Genomic DNA, 26,628 nt, shown 5'->3' with positions numbered 1-26,628 from the left:
AGCATGACTTCTCTGTGAGTGTTCAAAAGTAAACTTTTGCATTAGTTAGTTGTAGTTAGTTGATATAAACTATAGCTGAACAGCTGTCTGTGTTATATAACAAGGTGTTTTTGGATTAAATGTGTCGTGTTGTTGTGTGATGATCGTATAATAGGCAACAATCAGTGTGGACGAATACCATGCGTTTCTGAACAACATGGTTACACTCCATATTGTTCCCAGTAACATAAAATACTGTTAAATATTGTGAGTGTTGCATTTAATAGAGTAGCAGACCAGCAAGGATGGATAAACATGCCGCACCGTTGTCAAATAACCCTCAATCAGGGGATGACATTTGTACTAAAGCCGATAGCGGAGCATCTTACGCACATGCTGTTGCCAAGGCACAAACCGCTTTAAATGTAAACACCACAATTAAAGAAACGGCCCCATCCACGGAATGTGGCCTGTCACCCAAGCCCAAAAAATCACCGACCCAACCGGCCGTCGAAAAACCACAAGAAACGCCCGAAACCGACGACGACAGCTCGTTCACCCCCGTCGTCAGTCACAGTCGCAAGGAGCGCAAAAACGAGCGCCACAAGAAAGACAAGAAGCACCCGGTCAACGGTTTTCACGAGAAGCCCGAGAAGCATGACAAACACGAGCGCAAGGAGAAGGAGCCAAAGGAATCAAAGGAGCCGGCAGCTACCGCCACCTCTGCCACCGAAGAGTCCACTGGTGAAAACAAGAAGGTGTTCGTTGAAGCGCCCATACCCAAAGTCAACCCTTGGCAGTTGAAAAACGCCAACCCCAATGTGGCCCCAGTCGTTGCCAAAGAACCCCAAGCTGAGAAACCGCAGCCCAAGAAACAGGCGGCGGTGGCGGCGGCTCCGGCGCCGACCACCAATGGACCTCAGCTTCCGTCAGGAATTGTTAAGGCACCCAAAGACAAGCGAAGATATAATCAAAAGGTGAGTCCTGTGATTCTGTGCCTGCCTGCTCGGCTAATTCATTGGGATAAGTTTGTTTGCTCCATTGAATTAAGCTGTTGTTTTGCTGTTCCACTGATTTGTTTGTTGTTGCTTTTTGGCTTTGCACGTCGATTTTTCCTTAGCTAATGTCAATTGCATAATTAAACGCCATAATTATGAGTCGAAAAAATTATGTAAGGTCACCATAATTTCTCTCAGTTTTTTTGAATAAATTTTGAATAATTATAATCGTGTCAATGGAGACCTGTTGTATAGGTATCTTTCAACTTATATAATTTAATTTATTCGCTTGACCTCGATTTCTTAATATCGCCGAAATAGCCGATTTACAAAACGTTTCGATTCAGAGCTTTTATCAATTCCGTTTAAATGTTACTTTAACACGTCAAAACAACACTTTTATAATTTTTCGATGTGTTCGAAAATAAATCGCGAAACGAACACTGGCCAACAAAACAAAATCCACGCAATTACGTGTCTGGGCTGAATTATAGGCGATCCAAAATTTCACACTGTCAGTAACAGGGTACAGTTTTTAAACTTATTTTGTTTTACAATTTTTAGAATTTTGTTTGTGTTAAAATTCAACATTTTTATCTTTGAAAATTTATGCAATGTGGCATGCTTTGGTTTAAAATTATTGCATAATTAGAAAGATTTATAAATATTATCGTTTATATTTTTAATTTACAATTTTTCATATTTAGAAACATTCATAACTTAAATATAATTCACATTTTATGTTTTATATCTTTACTATAATTTGTAATTATTCTTAAATATACACTTTCTTATTATTATTCATTTATAACGTTAATATAATTCACATTTAAATATTTTATATATTTAATGTTAAAATTTAAAATTTAATTTTATTTTAAATTTACATTTTTTTTAATTTCAGAAACAGTTATAACTTCCATGTAATTCACATTTGTATATTTTATATCTTTAATATTAAAATTTAAAATATAATTTTATTTTAATTTATTAGAATTTTATTTGGGTTAATTATTTTATAATTTTTCTTAAATTTACATTTTTTATTTTCAGAAACATTTATAACTTAAATTTAATTCACATTTGTATATTTTATATCTTTAATATTAAAATTTAAAATATAATTTTATTTTAATTTATTTGAATTTTATATGGGTTAATTATTTTGTATTTTTTTTTTTTTTTTCTTAAATTTACATTTTTTATTTTCCGAAAACATTATGACTTAAATATAATTCACATTTGTATATTTTGTATCTTTAATATTAAAATTTTATTTTATTTTATTTTGTGATTACTCTTAAATTTATACTTTTTATATTCAGAAACTTTTATAAAATTTAAAATATAATTTTATTATAATTTTATTTGTGTTTATTATTTTGTAATTATTCTTAAATTTACATTTTTTTATCTTCAGAAACATTTATAACTTCAATATAATTCACATTTATATATTTTATATCTTTAATATTAAAATTTAAAATATAATTTTATTATAATTTTATTTGTGTTGATTATTTTGTAATTATTCTTAAATTTACATTTTTTTATCTTCAGAAACATTTATAACTTCAATATAATTCACATTTATATATTTTATATCTTTAATATTAAAATTTAATTTTATATTAAATTTTTTAGGAGTTTATTTGGGTTGATTATTCTTAAATTTACCCTTTTTTATCTTTAGAAACATCTATAACTTCCCTATATAATAAATTTTTGGCCTATTCAGCCGTTGAATTTACAATGTGTTATAATAAACATTTTTGATATTGTTGTTTGTTGCATGTTTGTTCCAGAAAATCAAAAAATGTTATAAATAACTTTCAATATAATTTATATTATAAAATATAAAAATATCGTAAACTACAGATTTTGTAGTTTATTACTATTTGTTTCAAACAATTTTTCGTGGCCTCCAAACGTAATTGATCCCATTTTTGTTTACCGTATAGTTTGCAGGTGCTTTCGTCCTTCATTCTTAATTGATTAATTGTAAAATACGTGTATCGTTAGAAATTTATTACATAAACAGAGTGTCCTTCATACATTTTTTGCATGTCGAAAACTCGAAATGAAACTTTTTCAAAATTCCACAGTCTTTAAAAAAATTAAATAAATACAATATGCTAATTAACCAGCTCATATTAAACAATTAAGTGACAATTTGTCCTTGCCTTACAATAAAACTGCTTAATTAACGTAGGTAGAGGCGGTTTAACAATCGGATTTGAGTTGAAACGTTGTATTTTCTGTCGGCATACCGATAGAGGAATATCGTTTCGCCTTAATTAGTTACATGCATGTCATTAAAGAGCGGCACGATCGAAAAACTCGGACCGTGACATTCAAAATTGTGCGCTCACGTCCCGATATCAATCGCAATATCTCAAACGTAACAATTACCCGTGTCGGCAATGGGCCAATTAAAATGCGATTGTCGCCGTGACCGTCGATTGTCTTCGGTCGTTTCAAAATTTTCGGCTTAATTGTGCGGCTCACCGGGAAATTCGCGTTTCGCAAACGCAGTTTTCAGGTAATTTCAGTTTAATTTTTTTTTTTTTTGCATGCGCTCGGTGGTCGACGGCCCAGGTGGACGTGTAACAAAAGCCGTTGACCCCACGGTTTACGGGATCGTCGGTATCCCTGATTATGTAAAGAAATGTTTTGCATTTTTGGGGTAAACGCACACCGGACGATTCGGGTAACGGTGACGAGATGTTGCCGAGCTATTGTGCTGCGTTTTGTACGGGTGCGCTTTGGGGTTTATGTTTTATAAGCCCCGATTGTGGCGATTATTTGCGTGTCCGAGATGTTCAGGAGATTAGCCTGAACTAGAGCTTTCATTGTGGCAAGAAACATGTTGAAAACATCGTTTTCTTATAAAAATATATATGGAAAAATATTTAAAACATGTTATTTACAATATTAAATTTAATTTTTGTCCATTCTTTTATGTTTAAAAATCAGTTTGAGATATCTTCTATCTGTAAAATTTGCCAGCGAAAATAAAGATATAAATTTTAATTTCTTATTAATTAATTAGAGTTAAAACTGGAATTTCCATAATAATAAAAAATGTCAAAAAATGTCCAGAAATTTGTTTTTTGATCAATTTCTGAAAGTATTTTTATGAAAATATTTTCATCAAACTCACTACTATTGTTAAATAGCAGCTAGTTTTGAAAAAAAAACGTATATAAATAAAAAAAAATTTTTTACAATAATAGAGTTAATTTTTGTTAATAATTTTGTTTAAAAATCAGTTTGTGATCTGTTCTACCCATAAAAAATCGTCTGCCATGGAAGAAAATGACTTGCTCAGACAATTTTAATTTTTTATTGATTAATTAGAGGTTGATCAAAACTGTTTCTTCCATAATAATAAGAAATATTTCAAAACCGTCAAGAAATCTATTCCTGGTTAATTTTTGAAAGTATTTTTATGAAAATAAATAAAAAAAATGTTTTTTTACAATAATAGAGTAAAATTTTTGTTAATAATTTTGTTTAAAAATCAGTTTGTGATCTGTTCTACCCATAAAAAATCATCTGTCAGGGAAGAAAATGACTTGCTCAGACAATTTTAATGTTTTATTAATTAATTAGAGGTTGGTCAAAACTGGTACTTCCATAATAATAAGAAATATATCAAAAAACAGCAATAAATTTCTAGTTCTGATTAATTTTTGAATGTATTTTTATGAAAATATATTTTTCAAACTCACTACTGTTGTTAAATAGTGCCTTGTTTGGGAAAAAAATTATATATAAATAAAAAAATGTTATTACAATAATAGAGTAAAATTTTTCCTAATAATTTTGTTTAAAAATCAGTTTGTGATCTTTTCTGCTCATAAAAAATCGTCTGCCAGGAAAGAAAATGATTTGCTCAGACAATTTTAATTTTTTATTCATTAATTAGAGGTTGGTCAAGACTGGTACTTCCTTAATAATAAGAAATATATCAAAAAACGGCAAAAAATCTCTATTCCTGATTAATTTTTGAAAGTATTTTTATGAAAATGTATTTTTCAAATTCATTGTTTATGGCTAATATACATAAAAACGAATTAGACTTAATTTTTGTTTTAGTTTAAATATCAGTTTGAAGTCTTTCCTACCTAGAAAAATTTGTCTGTCATGAAAAAAATGATTTTTATGCATTATTAATTAATGTTTCATTAGTATCACTCTGAATAGATTTTTCTGTTGTTGATATTCACAACGACAGTTTCTACATTAATCTGCCAGTGAAAAAAAATTATATATTTTTTTGATGTGGCAACTTTTACGTTAAAAAAACAATTTGAGAACTCTTCGTTCTAAAAACAAGTTGGTCTGCCAGCAAAAAAGCGTTTTCGCTAAGTCGGATGTAATTTAATAGAGTGGCAGTCACGTTTTCCTTTTTTTTATCCGTCTCTGCCTCCGTTCAAACACCTTTTTTCGTCTTTGATAAGATAAGGGCAGGTATCTCATGTGTCTCGTGTATCTAGTAAAGTTGCCACTGGAAATTATTTTTTAAGATGGTGATTCTGAATTTTTAAATGGCGTTAAATGATTTTGTAATAAAATAACGAGATATGAACTTTTATGAAACACAATTAAAATTAAAAAATTTTGCTGGCAGATAAATTTATATTTGTAACATATATGGCAAAATATTAATAAATAAAAAATAAGTATGTTATAGTAAAAACGGTTTTAAAACTGTTTAAAATAAAATTTAATATCAGGGAACTTACATATGCATGTTTTTGTTTGATTATCTATATATATGTTCATTCGTTTGTTATTTCGATTATATTTTCAAGTAATAAGCTACTTGCACATCAATTATGTATCGATTTCACTCAAATTTAACTCATTGCATTCCAAAATTGATAACGAAATTATCTTGGCATTGTATTACCTATTATAAAAGTAGAAAAAATATGAGTATATATTATTTTCAACAGTATAAAATAATTTATAATATTTAATTAAATAATTTAATTTAAAATATAAGTATAATTTTCCCCATTTTAATTAAGTATCAATTATGAAATCCAAATTTAGTCTATAATAAAATGGGAAAATGTAAATAATACATCATGAGTAGAAGTTAATTAAAATGAGATAAATTTAAACGGTGATTAAATATGTAGCACATGGTTACTATTTCTGTGTTTTTATCAAATTCAAATTAAAATTGTGTCAAATAAGTGAGTTTTAAAATAATTAATAGACTATTAATTCAATTTATTGCATAATTGTGAACAGTAAGATAATATTGTTAATATTACACATGTTTGTATTTACTTTTTCCTGACAATTTTATTTTCCTTTTTGCTTATAAATTCAGTCTGTTATATAAGTAGAAAATTAGACTTATAACAAATAAAAAGAAATATTAAATTGATTAAATAAATTTTTCTTTCTTTTCGTGGCAAATTCAACTTACTACATAATTTTAAAAATTAAAAAATATTTTTTAAATAAATTATTTTTTCTATCTTGTATATAAGTCAACTTTTTATATAAAAGAAAATATGTAAATGAACTTTTCAAAATATATACAACCTAAATTGAAAATTAGACTTTTATAATAAATAAAAAAAAAATTAAAACAATAAAATACTTTTTCTTGACAAATTCATCTTGTTACATAATTAAAAAAAATAAAATAAACATTTAAAATATGTAAAAAAATATTTTAAATAAGGAAGTTTTAAAATAAATTATTTTTTTCATTTTCTGTACAAAATTCAATTTGTAAAGTAAAGTAAAAATTAACATGATTTTTTTGAAATGTATACAAACTTTTAATAATAATAAGAATAATTATTATTATTTTTCAATATAAATAATTTAAATGTAATTTTAGATTAGTAAATTTTTCGTCGTTACATAACAATAAATTTTCGAACTCATCGAAATTCATTAAACAAAGTTTCTCCATTAGGACGAACGATTGGGTTATATTTAAATTTAATGTCACTTTCACAGCCGAAAAATTTTCCACGCACCGACCGATAAATACATTTAATTGATTAAAAATGACAAATTAAAAACCCCCCCAAAAACGTCGATCGTTATCAAAAATTTCGTACATCCCGAGATGAAATCGCTTATCTTTCTCTAATCTGCTGCTTAGTAGCGGTACATTTTTAGGACAGATGTTTAAAAACCTATAAATAGACCCATTGAAATAATATAATCCAAATATATGTATAGAAAAAAAAAAAAAACAATTTATAGGCCCAACACATGTAACAAATTGTAACGTCTCCACGTGGCCCGGTCGCCACCACCTGCACCCCAGAAAATCCGCCAGCAAAGGCCGGTCGGTCAATCGAAATCCTTAATTGCACGTAGTCCGCGGCAGTTGCAGCGGCCGGTTACGGTTTCGCAATCGATAACCCGGCCACCGGATCGCGGACGTGGTAACCGGACACCCTCTCGCATTCAGCGGAACGTGCGTTTTGTTGTTGTTTAGTCCCGTTCTGTTTTCAAACATCGTGAACGCGGAAAATTAATTTGCGCCCGTGCCAACGATGGTATGAAAAATCAACGTGATAACAATCAGGTAAAATTTTTAATCGTCGCATCGGGCTTGCGAGTGTGCGGCTTCCAAATGTGACTCCCGTCTATTTATAAAAGTCCAATTTGAGAGAGATTTCGGGTTATTTCGATTGCGAGAGCGGGGTGGATTCTGGACGTTCTGGCTTTACGGAATGCTTTTTATTTTTTACTTTTTACGTTGCATCAGATTATTGGGTCATTGTCGAAGCTAATTCGGTGGCTTGGACACACGTTTCCACATCACTTAGGCGATAATTAAATCCAGATCAAATATGAATTAATTCAGGCACCAGAAAATTACCTTTTAACTTATTAACTTATTAAATTATTGAAATTTGGTACGGTTGATTTCGAAAACACAGTAAAATTGTTGAGTCATACTTTATTGATTTTTGATACTGTTGAAAATTGGTTAATTTGATTTTAATTATCTCTTCACTAATGACGTCTTAATGTTACTTAAATATGTTATCTAAATGTTTACAAATTAAATATATTATGTTGTGTTGTATTTAAAAAAAATGTTTTTCAGTGTTAAAACTAATGAAAACTCACGTAAAGCTCATAAATATTAACATATATAATCAGGAACTTGGGTCACATGTCAGGAATATTGATTTAACGAGCTAATTCCATATAAATAATATTTGATAATCGTTTAAATTACTTTGTAGAATTTGAAATTTTTTTCCAAGTAAAGATAAATATTCCTGTATTTAAATAAATTATTATTAAAAATTGTTTAAGTTACTTTAGGTACATATAAAAATATGTTTTCATTGTTAAAGTTAATGAAAATTAACGTAAAATTCATAAATATTAACATAGATAATAAAAAATTTGGGTCACATGTCTGAAATATTTTTTCAGTGAAGTATAACTCCTATTAATAATCGTTTAAATTTTTTTATGTGACTGTAAAATTATTAATATCAAAGATACATATTTAAAAAATTGTTTTTCACTGTTAAAACTAATAAAAACTCACGTAAAATTAACATAGATAATGAGGAACTTGGGTCACGTGTCAGGAATATTGATTCACTGAACTAATTCCTAACAAATATTGTTTAATAATTTATAGAAGTTGAAATTATTAATATCAAAGATACACATTAAAAAAATTCCTTTTCAGTACAAAAACTAATGGAATTCACATGTCAGGAATATTAATTTAGCTCACTAATTCCGAATAAATCAATTTAATAATTGTCTAAATTTCTTCATAGAATGTGAAAATATTAATTATACAAAGATGCACACTAAAAAATTGTTTTTCAGTACAAAAACTAATGAAAATTCATTTAAAACTTATAAATATTAACATAGATAATAAGGGATTTTGGGTCACATGTCAGGGAATATTAATTCAGCGAAGGAATTTCAAATAAATCTTATTTAATTAATTGCCTAAATCTCTTCATAGAATTTGGAAATATTAGTTGTACAAAGATACACATAAAAAATTCTTTTTCATTACAAAAACCAATGAAAATTCAATTAAAACTTATAAATATTAACATAGATAATAAAGAATTTGGGTCACAAGTCAGGAATATTAAACTAGGTAACTAATTCCGAATAAATTAATTTAATAATTGTCTAAATTTTTTCATAGAATGTGGAAATATTATTTATACAAATATATACATAAAAAAATTCTTTTTCAGTACAAAATTTATAAATATCAACATAGATATAACGAATTTGGGTTACATGTCAGGAATATTGATTCAGTAAATTTATTTAGTAATAGTCTAAATCTTTATAGATTGTGAGGATATTAGTTATACAAAGATGCACATTAAAAAATTGATTTGAGTTTAAAAATTAAGGAAAATTCACTTAAAACTTTAGGTATTAACATAGATAATAAGGAATTTGGGTCACATGTCAGGAATATTAATTAAGTGAACTAATCCCAAATAAATCTTATTTAATAAGAGTCTAAATCTCTTCATAGAATGTGAAAATTTTAGTTATATAAAGATACACCTTAAAAAATTCTTTTCAATACTAAAATTAAAACGATTAATATAAAAGATACATATTAAAAAAAATTGTTTCAATGTTCAAGTAAATATTAACATAGATAATGAGGAACTTGAGTCACAAGTTAATCCTTTTTCATCGAACTAATCTTATTTAATAATTGCAACTTTTTTATATAAAGAGAAATTATTATTGTGAATATTTAAAAGAAAAATCAGTGAATGTTCATTATTTAACATAGATATTAGAGAACATGTCAAGAATAATCGATTCAACGAACCAATTCCAAATAACGCAGAAGGTGAATGAAAAATGTTGCAACCAACTCGTTTTATTTTATTTTTTCGAGTTGAAAACCGGAAAAATGTATGCAAAATAAATATTGCATTAGTGCGATTATAATACGCGACATAAACTTTCTCCACAAATTATTTTTTAATGAAACATAATAAAAGTTCCTCGTCCTTGACGGGTGACAAGTTTGAGTCGGAATTTTTGAATGCAACTTGCCTTTTTTTTGTATTAAAATGTACCACTTTTAAAACTTGATTAATGCGATAAATTTAATGACCTTTACGGAAATTAGCGTTCCACCGTTTTCGTTTCGACAAATTCGATATATCAAAGGTGAAATTGGTCGAAACTACGAGTTTGTAATGTACAGAAATTGGTTTTGAACCATTTCGTTTGGCCCGATAACGAACTGAAAATTATTCAAATAATGAGTGTTAATGGAAACGTGTCGGAACATCGAATACAATCACATTTTTTCCATTTAATATACACACATAAAGTTGTAAGTATGTGATAATTACCATAGTTAGAAAAAGCAGATGAATATTAATTAAGAGATAAAATGTAATAAAGTAGATGGTGCGATAAAACGTTATGTAAAACCCTGCTATTATTATATTTAACTTATTTTTATCATCAACAAACTCTATTTCGAATATCAGTAGGTTACTTTGGGTCAACTTTGCAATGTGCACTCAAACACATGTTATCTTGGTCAAATATGCAACGAAGTAATATTGTTAATTTTGTTTTCAGGCTAGTGATTTTAGTGATATATGTGATTGGCCGACATTAGGAGATCACACTGAGGTTAGTATTGTTTTCTATTTATTTTTAGTCCCGCGATTTTTATATCTTGGCAACGGCCATTGTTTATTTATATTTCCGCCATTATACGGGGCCATTCATTAACCATCATCAACATCTTGATTATATTTTTAAATGCACTCGAGTATCGGGCAAAATTAAAATCGTTTTGTGTGTTTAATCCGAAAAAAATTAGTCACTGTTTTACCAGGGTTGATTGAATGAAGAAGAACGACAACAGTCCATGGAGAATTCAACGATTCTTCATGCCGAACCGGACGTCAAGTCAACACCCAGTACATTTAAGATATTTTTGTTATGAATGTTTTTATTAATGTAATAAAATTATGAGTTGTTTTGATGGTTTTAATCGTTGTGCACATGTGAATTTAATTTTGTCCCGATACATAATTTGTTGCATCCGTCGAAACGGGTATTTATTCTTGAAATATGTTATCATTAAAATGCGATAAAGATTTAATTGCGTTCGAAATCTGGCTTTGGTGCCGGAATATGGGAAAATGATTTGAAAATGGGATTTAAAATATGTGACTAATTATGTTTTTTTTTTTTTTATTTTTTTCTGTTGCTTTTGCTGTTTGATGTGATTTTAATCTGGATTTTGACTGTTTGATTGGCATGTGATGTGGTGGTTTGAAAGGAGTTAAGGGCAAGAAGGTCTAAAATTATAATTTACTTTATTATAAAATGTTTCTTTCCAAAAAAACGAAGAAATACTATTGTATGTCGACATTTTATACAAAAAATTTTTACAACCATAATAGAAATTTGCGTTTAAAGTGTCCAAAAAATCAATGTTAAAAAATATATATTTTGCAGTGTGTTGAAATATTATTTTCATTGATTTTCCGTGTTATTTATTTAACAAAATTATTTTTATTACAATGCTTTTCCAAGAAATGTTTGGTTAATTGTTAATTTTAATGAACATCTGTTATAAATTTGTTTATAAGAAATTATCAAAATAATAAGGCAATTTTTCACAAGCAGTATTTAAATAAATTATTTAATAAAACAATTTAATAACTGTTTAAATTACTGATTTATTTCAGGTAATGTTTAAATTATGATAAACATTTGTATATTTAAATAAATTGTTTAATATAATTACTACTAAATCTGATTATTTAAATTACTTCATATATTATAAAATTATCAATGCAGAAGATATAAAAATTTTTTCAAGTAATGTGTAAATTATGATAAAAAATTCTATATTTAAATTATTTGATAAAATTATTGCTAAATCTTTATGAATTGATTAAATTTTATTACTGTATATAAGATATAACAATTTTCCTTCAAGTAATGGTTAAATTATTAATATAATTTAATAAAATTATTGTTTTAATTGCTTAAAAAAATGTTTACATTATAAATATTATTTAACAAAACTAATGTTAATTAATTAAATTACGTTATAGAAAAACAAATTATTATTATCAAATAAACAATTTTTATATGATTATTTTTTTTTTTCAAACAAATATTTATTTAATGTAAAATTATTAATATTAAAGATAGAAATTCTTTAGAGTAATGTTTAAATTATCAAAATCTCTATATTTAAATAAATTACTTAACTGAATTGTTTAATTTACATAAAATGTAAAATTATAAATATGAAAATTACGATTTTTTTTTGAAAAAATATTTAAATTTTGATGAAAATCATTATATTTAAATAAATTATTATTAAATTTTCATTAATAATTGCTTAATTAATTCATAGAATGAAAAATCATTGATATTAAAGATAGAAGTTTGTTTCAAGAAATGTTTAAATTATGATGAAAATCTTTATATTTAATTAAGTTATTTAATAAAATTATTATACAATTTTCATTAAAAGTTGTTTAACGTACTTTATATAATGTTTAAATTATTATGGAAAAAAATATATTTAAACAATTTTTTTTTTTTCAAAATTATTATTATTTTTTTTTTTTTCATTAAAATTGTTAAATTTTCTTTATAGAATTTAAAATTATTTATAAGAAATCAACCTTTTTGTGATAGATTATTTACTAAATTTATTGATAAATTTTCATTAATAATTTACTTACTTTACCACAAAAAATATAAAATTATTATTATGAAAAATTCAACATTTTTACTTCATTTAATGTAAAATTATTAATATGAAAGATACAACAATTTTTGTTCAAAAAAAGTTTAAATTATAATGAATGTCTTTATATTTAAATAAATTATTTAATAAAATTATTGTTAAAATTTCTTTAATAATTGTTTAATTTATTTCAAAGAAAGTAAAATTATTAATATAAAAAATACCATTTTTTCCAAATTTTAAATAAAGTATTTAATAAATTTATTCTTAAATCTTCATTAATAATTGTTTCAAGAGTTTAAAATTGTTAATAATTATACATTTAATTGAATTATTTAACCAAATTAATGTTAATTTTCTTTAATTATTGTTTAAATTAATTAATAATTAATTTTACTTTATAGAACGTAAAATATTAATATCAAATATATAAATAATATTACTTCTTTAAGACAATTTATAATATAATTTATAAAAGCATTACGATATAACAATTTTTTATTACTCAGAAATGTTATTAAACAAAAATACTTGTTAATTCTTTACTAAATATTTAATGAACATTTACGTAATTAAAATTACCAAAGCTAAAGATCAACAAATTCGCAACTTTTTAATTTATAGGAATATTTAATTATTTTTAGCGATATTGTCATTTAAAAAAATAAAATATTATTCCTGTTTTATTTTTAGTTGTTTTAATATAAAAAGGAATTTTAACATATTTTATACATTCTTAGTTTCTGTTGATTTGTTAATTAATTTGATTTAAATAAATCTAAAAAAATCGTTATAAATTGATATTTAAACAACAAGATATATATTGGAAACATTGATTTTAATTAAATATTGTTTTATTTAAAGTTATACATGAATTCTCTCAATTTATAAGTGATAATATTTGTTTGAAAGAAGTACATTACAAAGTTTTTTTTTATAAATATCCCACTCAATCCGAATCAATAAATTTAGGACACCATGAATGTATTTTAATTTTATTATTGTCTAACAAAACAAATTTATCAGACAATATTTTATGTCGAAGTGAATAAAATAAAAATTAAATTTAACTTTATCGGAACCCAATAAATTGGTATACGTTTCGCAAAAATTCAATCCTATCGCGGAACGATTTAGTTAGAACAATGCAACAGTAACAGTGCACACACCGCACTTACATAAAACCAAGGTGTGCGTGAAACCGACAGTGGAGTCGCGATTCGAAAAAAAATCACAACGAATTTAAATAATCGACGCCGTTAGTTGGTCGTTACGTACCGGATTAAATTTTTTAAAAAACGCCATGTGAAGGCCGCGTTATTATAATTTTAATTGTACAATTTTTCATTTGTCGTGCGACGTATTTTGTGTATGTGTGTGTGAGTCAGTTTACGGAATGGTAAATATGGCATTTTAGATTATGAAATTAAATGATGAAACACCCGTGTGCAGAGGTTCGACTCCTTTCGCACAAGTGTGCGTGTCGAAAAAATACTTTTTGTATCCCATAATTAACAACATTTAAGCAGACAATTACGCCCACTTGACGAAGCGTCGAGTGATTTATTAATAACAATAATAATAATATTAATTCGCGGTGCAGGGTGATGCGTTTCGCTCGTCGGTCGTTCAGAAAAGAGATGCGTCCGCGATCGTGTTCGTATTTTGCGTCGGATTCGAAATAAATGAAGGTAGAGAAACGTTTCCGATTGTTTGATGTGTTTGCATGTGTTCTGCGTTTTAAATCTGTTATAATGGAGTAATGAATAAGCAATTGGTTGAATTGATTGAGGCAAAATTACTGGAAGGATTGAATTAAAAGAACTCTGATGTACGACAAGGAAAACAATATTCACCGCACGTACTTCGACGGCCTCAGTTTGTAATCGGTTTTAAAATTCATTATGTCGATAAATATAAAATATGGTTGAAGCTGTTCGTAAATGTGTCAAATTACTAAGGCGTACGCGAGAAAATTATTTGGTGTGTATATGACATATTAATTAAATTCTTATAATTATAAAGTAAAACTAAAAAACATTTATGTATTCCCTTACACTGTTAAATATATAAAAGCTAAAGTTCCAGCTGCTTATTAAGGTCAAATTATTAGGAATATGTTTAATATAATAATAATTCTGGTGTAAAACTAATTAATATACAATTGTTTTTACTTATATTGGAAAATATCAAATTTAGTAATAAAGTTGAAGCTGCTTCTAGGAGTGCCAAATTATTAGGATACAGTAGTACATTAAATTCTCACAATTCTGCTATAAAAACTAATACATATGTATGTCTTTTTTATATATACTTATAAATATCATATAAAAAAGTTGAAGCTGCTTCTAGAGGTGCCAAATTATTAGGATATTATAATATAATAATAATTCTGGTGTAAAACTAATTAATATACAATTGTTTTTACTTATATTGGAAAATATCAAATTTAGTAATAAAGTTGAAGCTGCTTCTAGGAGTGCCAAATTATTAGGATACAGTAGTACATTAAATTCTCACAATTCTGCTATAAAAACTAATACATATGTATGTCTTTTTTACATATACTTATAAATATCATATAAAAAAGTTGAAGCTGCTTCTAGAGGTGCCAAATTATTAGGATATTCCTAAGAAAATTATTAGGAATATGCTTAATACATTAAATTCTCACAATTCTGCTATAACAACTAATAAATATATATTTCTGTTTTACATATACTGGTAACTATTAAATCTAGTAATTCAGAAAGTTGAAGCTGTTTCTAGAGGTGCCAAATTATTAGGGTATTCCTAAGAAAATTATTAGGAATATGCTTAATACATTACATTCTCACATTTCTGCTATAAAAACTAATAAATATATATTTCTTTTTTACATATACTGGTAAATATTAAATTTAGTAATTCAGAAAGTTGAAGCTGTTTCTAGAGGTGCCAAATTATTAGGGTATTCCTAAGAAAATTATTAGGAATATGCTTAATACATTACATTCTCACATTTCTGCTATAAAAACTAATAAATATATATTTCTTTTTTACATATACTGGTAAATATTAAATTTAGTAATTCAGAAAGTTGGAGCTGCTTCTAGAGGTGCCAAATTATTAGAGTATTCCTAAGGAAATTATTAGTAATATGCTTAATACATTAAATTCTCACATTTCTGCTATAAAAACTAATAAATATATATTTCTTTTTTACATATACTGGTAAATATTAAATCTAGTAATTCAGAAAGTTGAAGCTGTTTCTAGAGGTGCCTAATTATTAGAGTATTCCTAAGGAAATTATTAGGAATATGCTTAATACTTTAAATTCTCACAATTCTGCTATAAAAACTAATAAATATATATTTCTTTTTTACATATACTGGTAAATATTAAATTTAGTAATTCAGAAAGTTGGAGCTGCTTCTAGAGGTGCCAAATTATTAGAGTATTCCTAAGGAAATTATTAGTAATATGCTTAATACATTAAATTCTCACATTTCTGCTATAAAAACTAATAAATATATATTTCTTTTTTACATATACTGGTAAATATTAAATCTAGTAATTCAGAAAGTTAAAGCTGTTTCTAGAGGTGCCTAATTATTAGAGTATTCCTAAGGAAATTATTAGGAATATGCTTAATACTTTAAATTCTCACAATTCTGCTATAAAAACTAATAAATATATATTTCTTTTTTACATATACTGGTAAATATTAAATTTAGTAATTCAGAAAGTTTGGAGCTGCTTCTAGAGGTGCCAAATTGTTAGGGTATTCCTTGAAAATTATTAGGAATATGCTTAATACATTAAATTCTCACAATTCTGCTATAAAAACTAATAAATATATATTTCTTTTTTACATATACTGGTAAATATTAAATCTAGTAATTCAGAAAGTTGAAGCTGTTTCTAGAGGTGCCAAATTATTAGAGTATTCCTAAGGAAATTATTAGGAATATGCTTAATACATTAAATTCTCACAATTCTGGTATAAAAACTAATAAATATGTATTTCTTTTTGCATATACTGGTAAATATCAAATCTAGTAATTCAGAAAGTTGAAGCTGCTTCTAGAGGTGCCAAATTATTAGGGTATTCCTAAGAAAATTATTAGGAATATGCTTAATACATTAAATTATCACAATTCTGCTATAAAAACTAATAAATATATATTTCTTTTTTACATATACTGGTAAATATTAAATCTAGTAATCCAGAAAGTTGAAGCTGTTTCTAGAGGTGCCAAATTATTAGAGTATTCCTAAGGAAATTATTAGGAATGTGCTTAATACATTAAATTCTCACAATTCTGCTATAAAAATTAATAAATATATATTTCTTTTTTACATATACTGATAAATGTCACATTTAGTAATTCAGAAAGTTGAAGCTGCTTCTGGAGGTGCCAAAATATTAAGGTATTTATAAGAAAATTATTAGAAATATGCTTAATTACATTAAATTCTCACAATTCTGGTACAAAAACTAATATATATATTTCTTTCTTACATATACTGATAAATATTAAATCTAGTAATTCAGAAAGTTGAAGCTGCTTCTAGAGGTGCCAAAATAATAATGTTCCTAAGAAAATTATTAGCAATATGCTTAATACATTAAATTCTCACAATTCTGGTATAAAAACTAATAAATATATATTTCTTTTTTACAAATACTGGTAAATATCAAATCTAGTAATTTAGAAAGTTGAAGCTGCTTCTGGGGGTACCAAATTATTAGGTTATTTCTAAGAAAATTATTAGGAATATGCTTAATACATTAAATTCTCACAATTCTACTATAAAAACTAATAAATATATATTTCTTTTTTACATATACTGGTAAATATCAAATTTAGTAATTTAGAAAGTTGAAGCTGCTTCGAGAGGTTCCAAAATATTAGGGTATTCATAAGAAAATCATTAAGAATATGCTTAATATATTAAATCTTAAGTCTCACAATTTTGGCATCAACCTTAAAAAAATATCGTATATAAAAAATCTAATAAAATTGATTCTGTTTATAGAAAGACGTCTCTAAGACAAAATTATTAAGTAATTCATGAGAATTAGCAATCTACTGTAAACATTAAATTAAAAGAACACCGATGTACGAGAAGGAAAACGTTATTCACCACACGTACTTCAACGACCTCAGCCTGTAGTTGTTTTGAAAATTTATTTACGTATAATAATCACATCAAACACAAAAGGAATGTTCAATCTTAGATAAAGAATTGATTGCCCCGTCCCATAATCAATTGTCTGTCAATACGAATTGTTACTGAACGTGCGTCGTTTACGTTACAGCCGGCGACATCCCGAAGATCGAACAGCCCCACGGCGGCGTCGGTGGCGGCGCCCTCCAACTCCAAAACGGACAAGCCTCAGCCCGCGCAGGAGGACCATGACAACGACAAGGACAAGAAGCGCAACGCGAAGCACAAGTGGGTGCCGCTGGAGATCGACCTGAAGGCGAAGGGCGAGAACCATCGTCGCAGGAACGACAGGAGCCACGACGTGCAGTCGACGGTCAGCGACGGCGACAGGGACTGGCGGGCCGAGTCGCTGAACAGCTACAACCACAACAGCGGCCGGAACGGGAACCCGAGACCGGCGTCGGCGGCGCCCAGGGGCAGGGGGCGGGCGCGCGGCGGTCGCAGGGGACCGTTCTCGAGACAGCCGAGGACGCCGAACGACACCGACTTGGGCGACGGCCCGGACTTTGGGCAGGTAAGGATGCGAAGCCGGCGTGCGGCTTGTTGGGTTGGCCATTTCATTTTCTGTGTGTCCGCGTTTTCGACCCGGAACTCGACCGGCTCCTCGAGCCAGCCAGTGTGCCGTGAGCCCAGGTCGCTCGCTCAAGCAGCATATTGTGCCGGAACGGAGTGGAGTGGAGGAGAATGCCGCCGGAAATTTGACGTTGCCGATCGATTGGATTTTGTTTGTTCGTTTGCACACAGAGAGTTGTTGCGACCCGTTGTTCGTTTTAGGTAGTCGGCGGATCTTAAACGACAGCCGGAGGCAATCAACTTGTATTTTATTTTCAGAATCATCTTGATTATGAAGATTATGATGGACGGCTGGAATTTAATATATTCTCTCGGCCCTTTGGACCCGAGGTGTATCACGGTTTTCATCGATTTAACTTTGCTTTATTACAAAACAAGAGACAACAATTTACGAAACATGAAAATTATTTTCCTCGACATCACTGTCAACAGTTCTTGGATAACAATATATCCAATTGTGGACTTGGAAGCTTTCAGGTTCGATCAAATTAGAGCTCCACATTTTGGAAGTGTTGAACGCCAGAATAAAATGAGATACCATATTGTAGACTAGTTTTGAATGAATAGAACTTTCATTATGTAAATTATACAATCTTTTTTTTTCTAAATGGATTAAAGAAGAGTTAAAAAGAGACATGGTAATAATTGCATAATGGAAATTCATTTCATACCAAAATCAATTTTCAAAATTTTGAAGATAATTGTTGGAAATTAAGTTTTATTTAATGTATATTAAATTCTAAAATATTGTGGAATAAATCTAACGAATATGCATTTCTTTCTTAATATTTCTTTGAATTTGACTTTTGTTGAAGCTGTTTATAGACATGTCAAATTATTAAAGCATTCATAAGAATATACTTATAAATTTCAATTTTAAAATTAAGTATATATGTTTTTCTTACTTATACTGTTGTAAATAGGAATTGGAAAATTCTTATATTTTTGCCTAAAAAACTAGAATATACTTATATATTTTACTGTTCTACTCTGTTAAATAAAAAACTCTTAATAAAGTTGAAAATTCTTAAAATTCTTATAATTGTGATAGAAAACTAAATAATATATATTTTTTTTTCTTTATCTTATTCTATAATATGTAAAAACTTGTAGTGAAATTTAAACTGCTTATAAGATGCCACATTATTACATAATTCATGAAAAAATTATTTGAAGTATAGTTAATATATTAAATTCTTACATTTTATATTTACTTATCTTTTTTTATAATATGTAAAAACTGGTAATAAAGTTAAGTAAAGCTGTTTATAGAGATGTCACATTATTAGATTATTCATGAGAACATTATTTGAAGTGTAGTTAATAATATTAAATTCTTACAAATTAATAGAAAACTAAGTAATACACATTTTTTCTTTACTTATCTTATTTTGTAATATGTAAAAACTTGTAATAATGTTGAAACTGTTTATAGGGATCTCACATTATTAAATTATTCATGAGAAAATTATTTGAAGTATAGTTAATATATTAAATTCTTAAAAATGTGGTAAAAAACTAAATAATATACCTTTTTTCATTACTTCTCTTATTCTATAAAATGTAAAAACTTGTAATACTGTTGAAGCTGTTTATAGAGATATCACATTATTATATTATTCATCAGAACATTATTTGAAATATAGTTAATATATTAAATTCTTACAAATTAATAGAAAACTAAATAATACACATTTTTTCTTTACTTATCTTATTCTATAAAATGTAAAAACGTAATAAAGTTGAAGTTGTTAATACAGACATCAAATTATTAGGTTATTTTTCTGAAAATTATTTTTATGTATATAATAGTACAATCAATATACTAAATTCTTACAAATGTGGTAGAAAACTAAGTAACATACATTTCTCCTTACTTATCTTATTCTGTTATAAAAAACTGTTAATAAAGTTTACGGTTTTTATAGAGATGTCAAAATGTTAGGTTATTCACGTCAAAATTATATCTTCAAAATTTTGAAAATTGCAGTGTATATTAACAATTTACTAATGGTTTGTTTATTTTTCGTTTCAGCTAAAACATAATTCAAACCTAGAGAACCAGAAATTCGTTCTACCATACATGGGAACGTATTACTTTAACAGTTTGAATTACCTCAACTTAGACGTTCCAACCCTCAAGGAATACATCAGAAATCAAATGTAAGCAAAATCCACTTACTTGTTCGACGTCCAGGCTTCTTAACCCTCGATTTGTTTACAGCGAGTACTACTTCAGCGAAGACAACTTGTCCAGAGATTTCTTCTTGAGGAGAAAGATGGATCCCGACGGTTATCTTCCCGTCACGTTGATCGCGTCGTTCCACAGAGTGCAAGCTCTGACTGCCAACCTGCAGCTGATAGTGGAGGCGATAAGCACGTCAGACAAAATTGAACTTACGCCCGACTACAAGGTACGCCAGCGTTTCACAAATCATGTTCCCGATGTTAATTATTGTGTTATTCAGGTCAGAGCGAAGCACGAACCGAAAAAGTGGCCCATTCTAGACCACAGCTCGGACAAGGAACAGGAAATCATCTCTCACCTGGTACCACCACCACCGTTGCCGAGGCGACTACGCGAGCAAACAGTTGACAATCTCAACCCGGACGTAGCCGAGTTCGTGCCACTCGACATCGACCACAACAAGAACATCAACAACAACAAGGTGAACAGTTCGAATCCGAATGGCAACGTTGAAGTCGAAACCAAGAATGACAAAAAAGAGGCTGAGGAAAACTGGAAGGAGGTCAAGAGAAAAAACAAGGAGAACAAGGCCAAGAAGGAGGACAAGAAGAAAGACAGCTTCGAACGGGAGGATCTGGAGTTCCATTTCGACGAGGAACTGGACCAGGACGTTCCGACTGGAAGGCAGAACACCTTCTCCAATGATTGGTAAGTCTTAAAACACTTTAATTTAACCAATTCATGAATAGTACTGTAAATCGGCTAAAAAATCGTGTTCGGAAGTAAATACTGATCAATAATGATGTGTATCTTCTTTAAATTGTAGAGGAAAGTAGATATAAACCGTTACATGTTTTATTTCAGGCTTGAAGACGATTCTGACGAGCTAAGTGACAGAGACGTCAACAAGTTGCTTATTGTGACTCAGGCGCCCTCATTCCGTGTGCCAAAACACGAAGGTTACGATCGCACCGGCGACTGGACGACACGTGTCAAAATGACACAGGATCTCGAACAGGCTATTAATGACGGACTGTTCTACTACGAAGAGGACCTGTGGATCGAGTCTGATGACCACCGTTCTGGCTCCTACGGCAGCTACAAAACGGTGAACGTCATCAGTCAAGAAGATTTCCAGAAGATGGCACCGCCAGCGCCGAAAAAACAAAATCCTGAGGTGCCACCGGCGCCGCCACCGGTCATCGATACTGCCAACCAGAGGCTGCAGGATCAGCCCTCGGGCAGCAGAAACAGGAGGAACCAGCATCGCGATCAAATACACAGGAAGGTGCCTCGTTTCTACGCCGTGGTTAAGGATCAACAAGAGCCGGATCCTTTGACACCCAGGAAACGCAAGACTAAGCACTCGAGCAATCCTCCGGTTGAGCATCACGTTGGATGGATCATGGACGTCAGAGAGCATCGTACCAGGACAACGTCAGCCAAGTACGTTTACAAAACTTTTCGATTTTAACCTCTAAAACTGACGTTTTGTTTAACTTGCAGTAGCAGCTATGGAACTAGTCCTAGCGAGAATCATTTAGGCACCAGTTACGGAAGTGTTCCTCAGGCTTTGCCCACGTTCCAACATCCCTCACACGCACTGCTAAAGGACAACAACTTCACCCAACAGGCTTACCACAAATTCAGACAGAAATGCCTAAAGGGTATGATCTTATTACCAACCAATGTCGCTAGTTACTATTATAATTTGTTATGTTTGCAGAAAGGAAACGCTTCGGCATCGGTCAATCGAACGAAATGAACACGCTGTTCCGCTTCTGGTCGTTCTTCTTGCGTGAGAACTTCAACCGCACCATGTACAACGAATTCAAGAGCCTGGCCTTGGAAGATGCGGCGATCGGCTTCCGCTACGGTCTCGAATGCCTCTTCCGTTTCTACTCGTACGGCTTGGAGGTCAAGTTCAGGCCGCAGCTCTACGACGACTTCCAGGAGGAGACGATCAAGGACTACGAGAACGGACAGCTTTACGGCTTGGAGAAGTTCTGGGCCTTCCAGAAGTACTACAAGTTCAGCAGCAACCTACAGGTCAACGCTAAGCTCAAGCAGTACGTGAACAGATTCAAGACCATCGAGGACTTTAGGGTAGTGGAGCCGTGCATCAATAAGCAGAAGAGGAACCGCAGCTACTCCGAAAGTCAGACCGGCCGACACGATGAACCTCACAACAGGAGATCTTCGATAGTGCACCACAGGTATGGCGTCACTGGCTGAATGTAAGGTTGGATTTGATGTGTTGATTGATTACAGAAATAGTCATGCTGTTAGGCAATCTGACACGCCTCAGCCAGGCACAAGTGCACCTTCTGGCACCGGTTTCAAGTACGCAGGCGCACCAATCCAGTCCAGATCTAGGACTCAGTCATTTGGGTCTGGCAGGCCAAAGGCCAATCAGCGTTCCAGGAACGATTCATGGAGGGCAAAACCCGCCGAATCCAATGTCACAATCTCTATCACAACTGCAGGTAATTAAGAGAGAATTTCAAGTTGTAAATTTGTTTAAGTATTAATTTATAATAAAAATGATACTTGTATTTTATATATTTCCGTGCTGACATTCGAAATACGGTTCTGTAAGCATGTTAACAAGGATATTTTCGGTTACTGTTATGAATATTTCGAAAGCAGTGTTTAATTTTTAACCACACAAAAGTTTTAAATAAATATTAGGTAATTTACAAGAAAGCAATTAATTTATTTTTTAGGTAAAAGTGAATCTGGATCTGGAACAACAGTTTAAAATCCTCAATAATTCCACGTTATTGTGTTCTGAAACTTTTGTAAAGCAAAATAAAGCTTTCTCTCCCCCACAACAGACTGAAGGTTTTTGATTTACTAAAAAAACATAACTTTACGTCATCTGTGTTATTCACATTTTCTAATGAAAGATGTAAATGTAAAAAATGTATAAATTTGTAAGTAGTTGCAGTTATTGTTATATATTCGGTGCCATTGCCTTAAATATTTACATAGTTTTTCATATTTTTCTAGATAAACGTATGAATAGTGACAGAAAAAACAGGCTACAGACCGTATCGGTTTGCAGATCATTTTTCTTTTGTTAATTTGTTTTTTAGTCATGACTATTTTGTTTTTTAAACAGCAATTATTTGTGTTGGTTGTTGATGAAGTCTAAATTGTACATAAGAAAATCGCTCACTATCATAATACTCGCATATATCAAACAGGCTGTTTTTTTTTTGTTTTGCTTTGGCATCATATTTTTAGTTGTATTTTTAGATTTATATTAAAAATTCTTGAAGGAACGTGGATTAAGCATTTCTTTGTAACGTCATACATTCGTGGTTAATGTGCATAACTGTTAACTGCACTGAAGCATTTATAAATAGGGCACCGAAAATATTTACACCGACAGTTCCGACTATCCAGTTTCTTCATTAGTTTTTTTTTTTGCATAATAATTAGGTTAAATTTGTCATGATATTTCGAGTAATAACCTAGTGGGCAATCATTATATTTTTTAGGATATGTAATAGTGTATGTCCTATTGCTAATTTTATGATATACTTAATCAGTCAGCTGTATTTATCGCGTTTTTTTTTTTTTTGAGAACTAAGAACCTTAATTTTATGACTTTTTGTTTTATAGTTTTATTATAATAGTTGAAGATTTTTCCCCACAAAATGTAGGACCTAGCAAGGAGTTCTCTAGAATAACATATTAGGTGTGTTCATAATTTTTTTAACTAATGACACCAAACAATATTGTGCAATTTCGGCGATTACGACACTCCGGCAGTCATTAGCTAAAAAATACTATAAAATTGTGATAATGAGTGGTTTTTTCAAATACGTTGCTCAACTCCTTGCATTTACTTATTCGTTTATATATAAAATCATATAATATAAGTTAGTTGTAAATGTGTGTTGTGGAAGTGTGGTCAGGACTGCTATATGTCTTCCAATGACACTAAAAAAAACAATAAAATACTAAAACCGCACAAACCTGAGTTTTATTTAACATATTTATTGTCCTAGGTATTATATTACAAGTAAGGTAAGTCCTTAAATCATCCATCATCATATTTTTATAACAATGGAAGTTGTTTGAAAGGCTAGAAAACTTAACTTGGATTATTTTTAGCTTAGCTGATAATTTCACATGGTTAAACACGCAGTAACTTTAATTTTCAATTTAAAATTAAAACAGTTAAATAATTAAGCAAATGTTTAGATTTCTTTGATAGTGGGGTCCCAATTGAATCATTTAATTCTCTAACTTTCTTATTAGCACAACTCATTCTGAATTTATATAATTAACTACAATTGTTACTATAATAAAATCAATTAATGTTTTCATAGCAGTATTTTATATCCAAAAAAGACAAGAACTCTTATAATATTACCCTCAGCTAATAATAATTAAATTGGACTAGTCTAATTACATATTATATACACAAAAGTATAAAAAAGAATTAATTCTGCAAGTGTTAAGTTTTCAATTGAAAGTGGTGTGGGTTCTAATATCCGATCTCGATCCTCCTTGGAAAATGATTGAAGCATTTGCAATTCATCTTTTAAATATCCACAATAGAGGGATTGTCTAAAAATACAGTTATTATATACTTAAAATAGAAAATATAATAAAAATATATTACTTGAGTATCTCTTTCAATGTTTTCTTGGCATATCCTACGTCCTCAGGACGACGTGTTATAAAACATAGCTTAGATAATTTTCTATTGTCCCAAATCTTAAATTACTATCGATCCTGCTTGAAAAATGATTGAAGCATTTGCAATTCATCTTTTAAATATCCACGACAGAGGAATTGCCTAAAAATACAGTTATTATATACTTAAAATAGAAAATATAATAAAAACAAATTACTTGGGTATCTTTTTCATTGTTTTCTTCGCATATCTTACGTCCTCACGATTTCTAAAACATAGCTTAGGTAGTTTCCTATTGTCCCAAATCTTAAATTACTCTCGATCCTGCTTGGAAAATGATTGAAGCATTTGCAATTCATCTTTTAAATATCAACAACAGAGGGATTGACTAAAAATACAGTTATTATATACTTAAAATAGAAAATATAATAAAAATATATTACTTGAGTATCTCTTTCAATGTTTTCTTGGCATATCCTACGTCCTCACGATTTCTAAAACATAGCTTAGGTAATTTCCTATTGTCCCAAATCTTAAGTTATTATCGATCCTGCTTGAAAAATGATTGAAGCATTTGCAATTCATCTTTTAAATATCCACGACAGAGGAATTGCCTAAAAATACGGTTATTATATACTTAAAATTGAAAATATAATAAAAACAAATTACTTGAATATCTCTTTCAATGTTTTATTCGCATATCTTACGTCCTCACAATTTCTAAAACATAGCTTAGGTAATTTCCTATTGTCCCAAATCTTAAGTTATTATCGATTCTGCTTGAAAAATGATTGAAGCACTTGCAATTCATCTTTTAAATATCCACAACAGAGGGAAGGCCTAAAAATACAGTTATTATATATTTAAAATAGAAAATATAATAAAAACAAATTACTTGCGTATCTCTTTCATTGTATTCTTCGCATATTTTACGTTTTCACGATCTCTAAAACATAGTTTATGTAATTTTCTATTGAAACTATTCACACGCTAATTGTTCAAATATTATTCCAATTCTGGCTTCACCATGAACGTGTACGCCACAAAATACCCCTTTGGTAATCCTCGATGATTAACGTTTGAAATTACATTCTCAAAGTGAAGGAGATGTTTTAAGAGAATCTACCTTTGATCGGAAATTGAGTGATGGAACAATGAGGGTGACATCAAAAGATTACTCCCCTTCCTGGTAGTATTAATCCATTCCCATATTATTTTGTTGGTGATGATGCATTTCCTCTAAAAACATATATAATGAACATAA

General features: G+C 29.3%; 1 protein-coding gene across 3 annotated transcripts; it reads left to right on the top strand.

Annotated features, from left to right (window-relative positions):
• Positions 1 to 24,696, top strand: LOC109594908 (la-related protein 1-like). Of its 3 annotated transcripts, XM_020010175.2 has the most exons (11): positions 1 to 956; positions 10,590 to 10,643; positions 18,041 to 18,463; positions 20,558 to 20,685; positions 20,747 to 20,936; positions 20,991 to 21,418; positions 21,575 to 22,156; positions 22,217 to 22,377; positions 22,437 to 22,926; positions 22,982 to 23,196; positions 23,437 to 24,696. In XM_020010175.2, exons 1-11 carry the CDS (start codon positions 285 to 287, stop codon positions 23,469 to 23,471), a joined length of 3,378 nt encoding a protein of 1,125 aa, XP_019865734.2. In that variant the 5' UTR covers positions 1 to 284; the 3' UTR covers positions 23,472 to 24,696. The 3 variants fall into 3 exon arrangements, with proteins under 3 accessions (XP_019865734.2, XP_049817917.1, XP_049817918.1); XM_049961960.1 differs by lacking the exon at positions 10,590 to 10,643 and having other exon boundaries at positions 2 to 956; XM_049961961.1 differs by lacking the exons at positions 1 to 956; positions 10,590 to 10,643 and adding an exon at positions 14,116 to 14,131.
• Positions 24,697 to 26,628: the final 1,932 nt, after the last annotated feature.

This window comes from Aethina tumida, chromosome 1 (genome assembly GCF_024364675.1).
Source record: "Aethina tumida isolate Nest 87 chromosome 1, icAetTumi1.1, whole genome shotgun sequence".
NCBI classification, from domain to species: Eukaryota; Metazoa; Arthropoda; class Insecta; order Coleoptera; family Nitidulidae; genus Aethina; species Aethina tumida.
The sequence above is the reverse complement of the archived record's forward strand: the minus strand, read 5'-3'. Positions and strand labels throughout refer to the sequence as shown.

What these genes read in the sequence shown, in the direction of transcription:
- LOC109594908 (XM_020010175.2), top strand. Translation starts at nt 285, where the DNA reads ATGGATAAACATGCCGCACCGTTGTCAAATAACCCTCAATCAGGGGAT. An exon ending in AACTTACGCCCGACTACAAG is followed by an intron (nt 20,937 to 20,990) that starts GTACGCCAGCGT and finishes TGTGTTATTCAG; the next exon opens with GTCAGAGCGAAGCACGAACC. An exon ending in AACACCTTCTCCAATGATTG is followed by an intron (nt 21,419 to 21,574) that starts GTAAGTCTTAAA and finishes GTTTTATTTCAG; the next exon opens with GCTTGAAGACGATTCTGACG.